Source organism: Cuculus canorus, chromosome 2 (genome assembly GCF_017976375.1).
Source record: "Cuculus canorus isolate bCucCan1 chromosome 2, bCucCan1.pri, whole genome shotgun sequence".
Lineage (NCBI taxonomy): Eukaryota > Metazoa > Chordata > Aves > Cuculiformes > Cuculidae > Cuculus > Cuculus canorus.
In genome coordinates this window covers 128,007,113-128,018,823 of record NC_071402.1, presented here as the reverse complement: position 1 = coordinate 128,018,823, position 11,711 = coordinate 128,007,113, and the positions used below count along the sequence as shown (strand labels likewise).

The window sequence follows — 11,711 nt, the reverse complement described above, 5'->3', positions numbered from 1 at the left end:
GCTCGAAGTGACAAACCAAGTCCGAGGAGGAGGTGTATGCAAAGCAGCGCAGGCGGTTTTGCAAGAGGAACCTTACGCCTAGTTTGATAAAAATATATTTTTTTAAAGAAGTGTTAATGACCCTCCTTTCGTTTCCCCTCCTAGTGCATTATAAAGCGCTCGAAGCAGAATGCCAAGTTGTTCTTTTTAATGCTTCAAAGCTGCTTTCTTTAGGTGCTACGATTTACAACGGCATTGGATTTGTTGTATTTTCACTTTTCTCTGAAACTCTAGAGACCGACTCACGTCATACGAGTCCAAAGTAAGTCATCGCCTGTAACGATGGAATTAAAAAGAAAAACAATTGGCTGACCTAAGGTAGAATGTTTTATCTGGAGTTTATTAATACCATTTAAAATATTACAGATAAAAATCAATTACATTTCATGCATTTAAAATGCAAATCTAAAATGTTTCAGCGAAGGGCTTTCCATTTCAATGTGAAATATCCAAATTATTTCAACATTACAATGAGACAATTAGTTTGCAGCACTGCAAACTGCTAATGTAGTGTCAGGAGTGTTTACTAACATTTATCAATATTATTTTCAGGAAATACACATAGGCCAACGTTAGTTCAGTTTCACTTGGACAGTTTATTTAATACATGGGTCGTGGCAAACCCACTTTATGAAATATAGGAGAACTTTCACTGTAACTATACCTGAACTGCCAGCAAATGCAAATAAGTACATGCTCCATTAAATTAAATGTCATTCAACATCTATCAAATATTGTTTGCTTAATTACAGTTGTATGCCTACCTAAATTAATATTCAAGCAAAACCTATATCCTGAAGTGTGATTTGACGTACACTTCAAGGAACGAGTCCAGAAAATAAGAACGCAGTGAACCAGGACTGCAACAATAATGCTTTCTCGTGACAGGAAATGAAATAAAAAATTTAAAAAAAAAAAAAAGCTCAAGTGTACTTCAATATATTTTCAAATATTTACTGGAAGTAATTTACAAGAAAAATACTATACAAAATCGTCTCCTGGACAACTGCAGCTCACACCGATACATTGGTGGAGTTATATTCAATTGTTAGCTAATCTAGAACGATTCCCCAGTTGTACAAACCTATAGGTTCAGATGTATTTTACAAATATTTTATTTTCCTATCCCCCCCCCCCCCTCCACCCGGCCTCCCTTTTTGGCATTGGAACTACGGCTTCCCTTGAAACTCAGGGTGCTTCATTTGTTGGAGTTAAAAAATATACGAGTTTCAACCTAATTATTCTCAGCATATTTTGCGATCCCTGCTCAAACGGGAATTATAGAAACGTAATGAAATTTGGACTCGGGGAGGTAAACGATTTGTTAAAATCAAAAAGGCGGGTGGGGGAGGGCACTACACCGCCACTCGGGTCCCGGGGAGCGGTCAACGAGGCGGGAGCAGTTCTGAGTCTCAGCTCTGCGCTGTGCGGGAATAAGGACCGCGGCTGCCGGGCGCTGCCGCCCTATCCCCCTCCGCGAGGCAGCCCCGTCTCACCGCGGCTGCACCGGCGCTACCGGAGGCGGGAGGGCGTGCGGGACGGTTTCCAACAGGAAAGCGAGAGGGAACCTGTTTCTTCCCCGCACTGAAGGCAACCCGGGGGAGGGGTTCTCGAGGCGAAGGGTCGGGCGGCGGCAGCGGGGCTGCCCGACGGCGCTCGTCCCGTGCCCAGCCGCTGCCCCTCCCGAGGCTCGCCGTCCCGTGCGAGGCTCCGGGCGGGCACCGAGGGAGCAGAGAGCGGTCCCTGCGGAGCCGCGACGGCTACTTACGTGTCCGCGGCCCCGCCGCCCGCGGGGGCGGCCCCGCACCTCCGCCCGTCACTCCAGCCCGTTGCGGTGGCCGGGCTCGGGGGGCGGCAGCAGCTCCGGAGAGTGACAGGGAGGGCTGCCGGGCGCGCTGTGCTCGCTGTCGGTGTCGCTGCCCTTCTTGCCGCCGGGGCCGGGACCGCCGCCGCCGGGGCCTCCGGCTCCCCCGGGGCCGCTGTGGGTCTTGACGTGCTTGCTGAGGTGGTCGCTGCGCATGAAGCGCTTGTTGCAGACGGGGCAGGCGAAGCGCTTCTCGCCCGTGTGGGTCCGCAGGTGCCGCTGCAGCTCGTCGGAGCGGGTGAAGCGCTTGCCGCAGAAGAGCCAGTTGCAGACGAAGGGCCGCTCGCCCGTGTGCCAGCGCAGGTGCGCCTTCAGGTGCGAAGTCTTGCCGTAGACCTTGCCGCAGCCGGGGATGTGGCAGCTGTGCAGCCCCTTGCGCCGCAGGCTGGCCCCCGCCGGCCCCAGCCGCTCGGCCTCCTGGCAGTTGGGGCAGTCGCAGGTGGCGCGGCCCGAGTAGCGGCGGGCGGAGGAGCGCGGGGAGGCGGCCAGAGGAGCGGCGGGGCCACCGCCCAGCATGGAGCCCCCGGCGCCGGCCAGCGGCGAGGGGGCCGAGTCCGGGTAGGAGCCGGGCAGCACCGGCTTAAATCCGTCCATGAGGTGCTGCCCGGCGGGGCTGAGGAGGTGCGAGGAGGCGCCGCTGCTGAAGGCCGAGTGGCCCAGGGCAGAGTAATCCGAGTTGTAGCCGCCCAGCGGCGAGTGCAGCGAGGTCTGGAGCCCGCCGGCCGCCGGGTGCAGCGAGCCGGGCAGCCCGGCCGCCCCGTTGGGGCTCTGCACGTCGATCCAGCCGGCGCCCACGTCCCACCAGCTGGAGGCGCCCGCCGAGCCCACCTCGCCGGCGCCCAGCCCCGGGTGCGAGGGCTTGAACCAGGACTCGTAGGGGTGCGCCATGCCCACCCGCGGGTAGATGCCCTGCAGCCCCTCCACCGACGTGTGCACCTTGGAGATGAAGACGGGCTGGTGCGCCGCCGCCTCCTGTCCCGCCGCCCCGCCGCCGCCTCCTGTCCCGCCGCCGCCTCCGGCGCTGCCCGGAGCCTGGAAGACGGAATAGTCGTTGGCGAAGGGCGAGCTGGCCGCCGCCGCGCTGCTGGAGGTGAGCGAGAAGGCGCTGGAGCCCGGCGAACCGCCGCAGCTGAACGAGTCCGTCACGAGCGCGGCCGCCGCCGCCGCAGCGGCCGCCGCTGCCGCCGCCGCCGAGGAGCCGTTGCGCGCCGCTCCCGCCACGCCGAAGCCCGGGAGGCCGGAGCCCACGGCGCCGCAGCTGCCCGCCGAGGATGAGGAGGAGGAGGAGGAGCGTTTCCAGGGGTGGAAGCCTTTGCCGAAGGAGGACGCGCTGTCCGAGAGGGCGGACGGCGAGGGGCTGGGGCTGCCGATCTTGTTGCAGGTGGCGGCGAGCATAGCCAGCGGCGTGGAGCCTACCCGCGGTTCCTCCTGCGGGCACAGAGGGAAGAGGGCCGCCCCGCTGGCGTCAGGCACGGAGCAGCCCCGCCGCCCCGCGCCCGGCCCCGCTCCGCCGCCCGGCCCCGGCCGCAAACTTTCCGCGTCTCCCGCGGGAGGATCCTTTCTCCGAGAGCCTGCCGCGGCTTTTCTCCGTCCAACCCTCCTCCCACGGAGGAGCTCGGAAGGGTTAAAAAAAAAAGAGGGGGAGAAAAAAGAGAGGGGGAAAAAAGTTGCGTCTGTTACCGTAGCTTTAAAGATGCCCCCGGCACGGCGGCAGCTACGGTTCAGCCCTTTCCCCGGGACGTGGCCGGTCCCCGTCCCTCAGACCAGTAAGGCTGTTTTCTTAAATACCGAATTGCAGGATTATTAAATTTATCTTTAAAATAAAAAAACCCATTTCTTTAAGAAACCCTCATCTACGTACCAACGACAATTAAATAGGTATATAAACTTAACATATGTATATATACACAAATTCAACGTACCTGCTGGACACGGCTGGCTGTGTTATTTTAAAAGGGAAATAAAAAGCCACGATCTCTTGCAAATTAGAAATTGCACACGAAAAACGATAGTGCTGGGTTTGGTTGTTGGGGTTTTTTTTGGTTTTGGTTTTTTTTTTTCCTTCCAGCAGTCACATATAAAGAAGAAAGGCCACTTCTCCGGGGGCACAGGAACAGCACAGCCCAGGCGCTGTGGGTTGTTTCTACAAATGCCCTTAAAACCTTTTCCTGCTCACTGAAAAGTGACTCTGCCCCCTTTTCCCCCTCTCGTCTTTCTTTTCTCCTAAACTCACTTGTAGTTAAGTTCAAAAAAAAAAAAAAAAAAAAAAAAAAAGAGAGGTAGGAAAAAAAAAAAAAGGCTGAATAGAGGAGACTGATAGCCCCGGTCAAGACAGGGGTTATTTTAACCCCCTCCAATCGACAATAAAAATAAACTAATTAAACCAGCAAGAGAAAAAATCCTTAGACTCACCCCTAGAAGTGAAGTTGCCATCACACAAAAGTGCCCTCCTCTCAGAGGATCTTTTTTATATTGATAAATCAGAGGCAGTGTTTTTTTTAGAGGTGTGCAATACAATGATCAGTTCCGCCCATTCCACCACAATTGTAGCTCCCTCGCAGGCTTTGAAGTGCCGCTGAGCCGCCGCCAGCCAATCCCCGGCCCCGCCGCCTCTCTCGGCGACGTGACTGCGTGAGGTCATCAGCGCCGTCGAGACCCGCATCAGAGCCGGCTGCGGGTCTCGACGGCGCTGATGACCTCACGCAGTCACGTCGTCGAGCGGCGAAGAACACGGTCCCGGTGCGCAGGGACCCCTCGCCCCGGGTCGGGATGCTTCGCCCGTTTCCATCACTAACACCACCCCCATTCCCCCCACCTCGTGTGTTTAAATCTAACAGCAGGTTATGTTGTTTTTTTGTTTTTTTTCCGAAGAGCAGTTTACATTTGTTTGGATTTTTATATCGTCGTTATCATCTCAGCGTTCCTGCTGCCGCAACGATAGGCGAGCGCGGGAGCATCCCATTTCTCTGCGGGGTCCCCCCCCCAGCCCGCTCCCCTCCGCTCAGTCCTCCCGCTCCCTTTTCTTTCAATACTTGTGGCGGCGAGGGAGGGGGAAACACTCAAGGCGGCTGCCGCCTGCTGTCCGCCCCCCTCATTCCCCACACACCCGCCGCCTCAGGCGTGATTCTTGGCGTCCCGGCTGGAGGGACGCGGCGGCGCTTTGCGGAGCGCATCCCCGGCGGAGCCCACCGGGGCGGCACCGGCACAGCCAGGGCAGACCCCGGAGCAGCCGGGGGGCGGAGGTGCGCGCTTCACTCCGCTCGGCTTCTCGCCCAGGGGAAGGGCTCAGCCCGGCCACGAGGCAGAGCGCGGGGAGCGCCCAGGTGCGCTCACCCCCGCGGGGTTTACGCAGCTAAATCCTCACGGACTTTTCCTTCGTGAGGGCTGTTTTTTTCCTTCCTTCCTTCTTTTGACTTCGGTTTTTGACCCGATTCCGTGTCGCGGGGGTATTGACTGTACATCATATCTATTGATCAAGGGGGTAACGTACATTATCATACTTTGAAGTAAGAGTGAAGTAAATTAATGAACTGCTTTCTTTCTCTGAAGGCTGACGGTTACCATAAATGTCGCGTTTCTCTCCGCGAGCTGCTCTGAATGATTTTAGCCTGTTGAGAAGGCGTGACAGGCCAGCCCAGAAGGAGGAAGGGGTGGGGGAAGGAGGGAACTCCGTTTAACAAATAAAAAAGAATTAACTTCATTGCTTTGGTCTCCTTCTATAATGATATTCATTTTACAGACCTAATGCACACTTGTTTAAATTTCGGGTTTAATTTAATCAATAGTATTACCCGCGAAGAGGGGAAGAACACTTCCGGAGATACTCCCTTGTATGAATGTTTATTAACTTTTTATCTTTACTTCCTTTACCTGCTGGAGGTGGGGAATAACTATTAAGACATAGATCAGAAAGCGTAAGAGCAAAACAAGCATCGTGAGCATTATATTTTAGGGGGAACAGAAAATCGCATTTTGTGCTGTGCCAGGTTAGGTAGAGATCGACACGCATTCCTTTCAGCCCCAGGAAGTCCGAGAGGCTTTGCTATCCACCGGGAAAGGAGAAGGTGTTAGTGATATATCTCTTTTTAGGAGAGTTTCGCCGGGTGGGTCTTCCATTCGCATCCGTATTTTGTCTACACTTGTCTGCCCAGAGGAAACATGTTCTTTCTTGATCTTTTTCGTGTTTGTTTGTTCCCATACTTGCCCTGGCTCTTTTGATTTGGGGCCGAAAGTCCTTAATTTTCAGTGCCCTCTTATTTTAAAAAGGACCGTTTTGGAAAGTCTGAAAAACTCATTGTGAAAATAGTCGTGGAAGACTTTACAAGGGAACTCAAAAGAGAGGGAGGAAAAGCGGCAAATACATCAGAATCGAATAGAAATCACAAAATTCCTGTCAGTGGCATCCTCCTGCCGCACTGATAACTTCCCTGAAACTGGAAAAGCAGTGCCTTCTGAACTTTGAGAGCGGTGAGCTGATCTTTTCTGAATTCGACACGGAAACATCTGTAACCTTCCCTCTTTGTATACACTGCCTGCTGGGGAAAGGATTTAAAGAAGCTTACGATTTTGTTTGCATTTGCGTTATTGACCACTGCACTTAAGGGTGCAGTACATCAACATAAAATGCAGGTGGGGGTGGAGGGGGAGGGGGGCAGCAAGGAGAGGTTTTCCCGAAATTAATTAAAACTTTTTTTTTTTTTTCCCATTTGAAGTTTAATGTACGGGAGTAGATAAATGTTCGTGCTGTTTCTTGAAAACCTGTGGGATCCACTCTCAATAAAGCTAAAATCTATTAGCATTCTGTATGCATCTGCAGCATAAATTTCATTTGAATTTCAAATTTAATAAACCAGGAGGTTTTTAATCATCCCTGGTTTTATTTGTTTGATATTAACATGCTTATTGACCGGGTCTGTTGACCAGTTTGATCATTACAGGACAGCAAAAAGTTAATTAAAACGACCACAGCTCCTTAATCATATCATCTGTCTCATCCATGTCGCTCCCTTTATTACAGGCTATGATGGATAGTCTCCCAGATTAATTTCTCTGTTTCTTCGATTTGGACAACAGCTTTTGGGACCTAATTTACATCCTGGGAACAACTTGCTCAAGTCTACCTAACATCTTGTGTCTACAATATACATTAGCAATCTTGGAACTTTAACCACAAGGATAGCTGTCGCTAACCTTTGAGGAAGGAGGGGGGATTTTCCTCGGAGAAAATCCCGACCTTCTGCGCCGCGGCCGGCGAGCAGACTGAGGAATGGATAGACCGTTCTTCCAGGGGTCCACGTCTGTCTACAGACAGCTTTCCCGAGGTGTAAGGGGGAGATTTCTCTTTGGGGAAACAGAGGTCTATACGATTTTAAAAAACATAGCTGGAAAGATTAGACTGACTGCTGACTACGCCGTACGTTGGATGCCAGTATTAGCGAGGGAGCGCGCTCCATGCCTCTCCTGCGCCAGTTTAACGGCACAGACGTTAGAACCTGACCCACCTCGTGCCTCTCCGCCGCCCTGCGAGCGTCCAGAGAGGACGAAACCTTGGCTTTTCCACATCCAGCAGCTCCCAATTCCGCTCCCCTGGTGTGCAAGGGGAAAAACCTCTGGACGGGGCCCTTGCCGGGCTCCGAGCGCTGGAAGCCGCTCCGTCCCCACCCGGGTTTGCCCCGCCGCCCCCGGGGAGGTGGGGGGCAGGAGGTGTCCCCTCCGCCTGCCACCTTCACCTGAAAGCTGTCACCTGAGAGATTTACCGAGGGATGACAACCAACTCTCTGGGCGCAGGAGGGCTCGGCTTAGACGGGGAGAGGAAAAAGGGGAATAGCACTTAAGTGAAACAACAGCCACCACCCAGAAATGACCGTGCGATGCCTGGCGGTCCCTGAGCAAAGGGGACGGTTAATGAACCTCCCTTCACACCTCTGCATCGCTGTGGTTTACCCGGGACGCCTCTCCCTCTGCCTCACCGGGTCGTTTCGGTGGCCGGGGCTCGCAGCCGAGCACCCCGGTGCAGCCCTGCGGCAGCAGGCAGTGCGTGTGCGCGGGTCCCTGTCGCTATGTTGGTTACAGACGTTAGTTCATCCATCAGTGAGAACGGGTCTGTTCCAGGTAGCTGCAAGCCCCGCTGCCCTCTCCGCGTTTCCCAGGCTGGCTGCTGCGCGGCGCGCAGAGATGCGCGGCCTTGGCTGCTCCCCCGCGCAGGCAGCGCGGAGATGCCCGGCGCAGCCCGGGCTCCTCGCTCAGCCCCTTTGGCCAGGGCACATGCCCACCCGCTCGGCGGAGGGGATTCACATCGGTGTCTTTTGGCACTTATTTATTTATTTATTTGTCTGGGCCTGTGTCAAAAAAAAAAAAAAAAATTAAATAAAAGAGGAAACGAAGCAATCTGGCTGCGCCTCTGAAAGGTCCCTGTAATTAGATTATCCCGGGAAGACGCGGCGCACATGCTGGTGTGTGCGTGCCTGGGGAGGAAGAGGCACCTTCACACTCACCCTGTTTACATTGCCGGTGTGCGCCCAGATCCGATCCGCATCTGCTCATTTTCTCCCTTTTTTTCCCCTGCCTCTCTCCCCCTCCCACCCCTTCCCGATATGTTATGGCTGAGCACGCATCGGCGGGTCCTGGGCGGTCATGTAAGTACCGGGAAGCGCCGGAGGGGAGAGCGCGCTCCGGACCGGGCGCTGGCGGCCGGGAGGGGCAGAGCGCGGAGCCCCCGCCGCTTCGGTCCTTCCTAGAATAGATTTGTTTAAACTGCTTTCTGTTGTTCCTATTATATATCACTTTCTCCAGGGCACCACTTACACTTAAAAACTACTAAATTCTTCTTCTCAGCGGTATTGATTTCTTTTCATTCTGCTCCGTTAGAAGAGGAGGTAATGCTTCCAGATTACCCCGCTTCTCCTCCAGACGGTTGACAATTGCAATCGCAGTTTCAGGAAGATAAATGTTACTTTGGGAATTTTGTTTAATTACAAATAATCTAGGAGCTGCTCTGGGTTCCATGGTTTAACCACTCGTGTTCAAATAGTTGTACCAGCTTTACAAACGGGTAACAAGATACAGTAAACGTTTGAAAAATCAGTGTGTGAGACAGGACGTTACCATCAGATAGCCTGCCTGAAGCTGGGTCATGCCCAAAATACATGCTATTTATATATAAACTTACAAATATATGTATATACATGCGCCCATGTGTATGTATGTGAATGTGTGCGTGTGACAGACACTTGAATGTACAAATACTACAGCATCCGAACTCATAGCCTGTAGAGAACACAGAGGAAAAGGAAGGCTTCCAAGCATGTATGTATGTATATATTTATTTATTTTTTTATATTTCCTGCCAACCGCACGAAAGTGTCAAACTGGAAGAAAAAACAAAACAAAACAAAAAAAACCCAACAACCAACCAATGATCTAAAAAACCCCTTTGCTTGCAGTCGCTTGCGAAGTGGAAGAACCCCTGGTCCTCCGGCAAAGACGTACCTTCGGAGCACTAAGCCAGGAAGGTTTTGCCCACGTCGGTTGGAGCACCCGATGTGCACCGCAGCCTTCTCTTGAATTCAGAACTCCTGCAATCTGACTTGAGAGACCCTAATATTGATATATTTACTGTTCCTCTTACAATGTAGCTGCCACCTTTCCCTGTCGTTATTTGCCTATACGGCAGAGCAATTAGGTCACCCCCTTCCTGCCCCCCCATCCTCCCGACCCCTCCCAGCAGCCTTATTAACTTGACGGGAGAGGGAGGGGAGGCAGGCGAGCAGCGGGAAGGAGACAAGGTGGCGAACAGGTTATTCTCTTAACCCGACCTGGCCGCAGGAGCGAGATGAGCAACACTGAACAGATGTCCCCATTTAAGCCATTCTTTTCCCACATGCCTGCTCGATATTGCCAGGGCGCAGGAAGCTTGCTGCAGACCTGGCCCATTCCCGGCCATTATGGCCAAGTTATTCTGGACCAGTGAGCACGAACAAAATGGGCTTCAGATCGCGTGCTTGAGAATAATTCGACTCCGAGCCCTGGAAGAGCCCCCTCCCCCCATTTTTTTAAGTGTTGGTGGGGACGGGGACGTGTTTCAGCTCTGATCACAGGAAAAGAACTTCTCAAAAGATCGTCAGCCCCTTCCCCCTCCCTCTCTTCGGCAAATATGGTATAATTTACAGAGCAACTTAATAATCCGAGGGGCACCGCAAAAGCCCTTTGCGTTGTAAACCGCTTCTAATTACCTGCCAGAGCAATTAGCTGACTATCACGAAGAAATTAGATCGCTCAATGTAGCATAAATAATGCGAATAATTTTGTAAGGAGAATGGAAAGCGAGACCTGGTGTTTCTTTATAAGGAAATAACACCTCGTACTGTAAGAACCCTACATGAACACATATTAATGTCTAGGCATGCACGGAAATGAATCCGAACATGAACCCTCTGGCTTAGATTCAGCACTTTCTTCATTTACATATGCGGGGTGAAAGTCGGCTTCCAGGCGTTTAGATACAGAGCTCTTCCAGATCACAGTAATTAACACATAGCGACTTCAATAGGAAAACCTGTTTTCCAGATGATTTTTACAATGCGGCTTTATGTCTCATTTGGCAGTTTAAATAGCTGGAGTTGTTTTCTGGCTGCATCTCCACTATCATCTGTTGAGCATATTTTGCCTAGAACACTGACCAAAACTTCCGAGCCCATTTTTAAAAATATACATGACTAATATACTAGGCATGCCTAGGGATTTCGGGCACTTTTCCGTCTCATGCGGGTTCATTCTTTGAGAAGATTTTACGGAATCACCTCAGCAGTTTCTGCTATTTAAAAATTGTATTTTTTTTTTTTTTCTTGCTGCATTCGACGTTGAAGGATTGAAAGCCTTTGCACCATTCTCACTGGTTGAATAATCTATCTCAAGAGGCAAATGTTGCTTTCCAAATTAAAATTTATAGATAATCGTCAGTCTGCAGGGGTTTAAAAGCACGTGTATAAGCCCCTAAGTATTATGCTATTAAATAACAATCTTTGCGAGACGTTTCTTCACGCTGCTGGATTTACAGCTGCGGAATTGAGGAAGGAGATCGTGCCCACAAACGACAAGCGCGTAGTGTAATGAAAGTGCCCTTACAGCTGAATTCAGCTAAAGCGGATTGAGTTCGTTTCTGTCGTGTCTCTACCCACCCCCACTCCCACCCCGTACCGAGAAAACTGCTAGTCAGAAACCTAGACGTGAAGGTGTCGGATCGTGGAGAAACTCATCCCAGCCTAAACTACAGCTACTCACTGGTTGGAGACACTCTGAGATTTAGCATAACTCGTTACAAGTGCTCCGAGTTATGGATAAACACAAATAATTAAGAATATCTACGATAAATAGAAGCAGCCGCGTATACTGTGATTCTTTTTAATGCAGCTTTGAAGGGGGGGGGGGGGGGAAGCTGAGTGTATCATCAAATCTTCCATAACTTTTTAGAGCTTTCTTTTCTCCTGCTCCCACTCTAACAGCAGCAATGAAGTGGCTCCTCAGACACCTTTGTCCCCAAGTTATCTCCGCAGAAGTTGCAATTCCGTCTGAATACAGTTCCTGAGCTTCTCCAGGTCTGAGCAGGACTGCTCAGCCTTTCCGCAGCCCCCACGTAGCACACACGAATTGTACAACATGTTTAACGATTCTTGCTCGTCGGCTAATTAGAGACGGCTTTGAAGCTCCATTACCGGCAACAAAATTATTGCGGTCAGTTTAGGCCAAATTCTGCAGTCCTTAATGGAGCGAAACTCCCATTGAAGTCAATGGGATAGGAGTCAATGGGCGT

The 11,711-nt window shown here is 51.7% G+C and overlaps 1 protein-coding gene across 1 annotated transcript; it reads right to left on the bottom strand.

The window, feature by feature from the left end:
- Window positions 1-1,855: 1,855 nt before the first annotated feature.
- SP8 (Sp8 transcription factor) lies at window positions 1,856-4,544 on the bottom strand. Its single transcript, XM_054059710.1, has 2 exons — window positions 4,316-4,544; window positions 1,856-3,331 (listed from the first exon to the last, which is right to left on the bottom strand). The coding sequence occupies exons 1-2, from the start codon at window positions 4,334-4,336 to the stop codon at window positions 1,856-1,858; spliced, it is 1,497 nt and encodes a 498-aa protein (XP_053915685.1). The 5' UTR covers window positions 4,337-4,544.
- Between the last annotated feature and the right edge of the window lie 7,167 nt (window positions 4,545-11,711).

Excerpts from the sequence above, each read along its gene's own strand:
- SP8 (XM_054059710.1), bottom strand. The coding sequence starts at position 4,336 with ATGGCAACTTCACTTCTAGGG. Across the intron at positions 3,332-4,315 it reads TGGCAACTTCACTTCTAGGG|GAGGAACCGCGGGTAGGCTC; the intron begins GTGAGTCTAAGG and ends CTGTGCCCGCAG.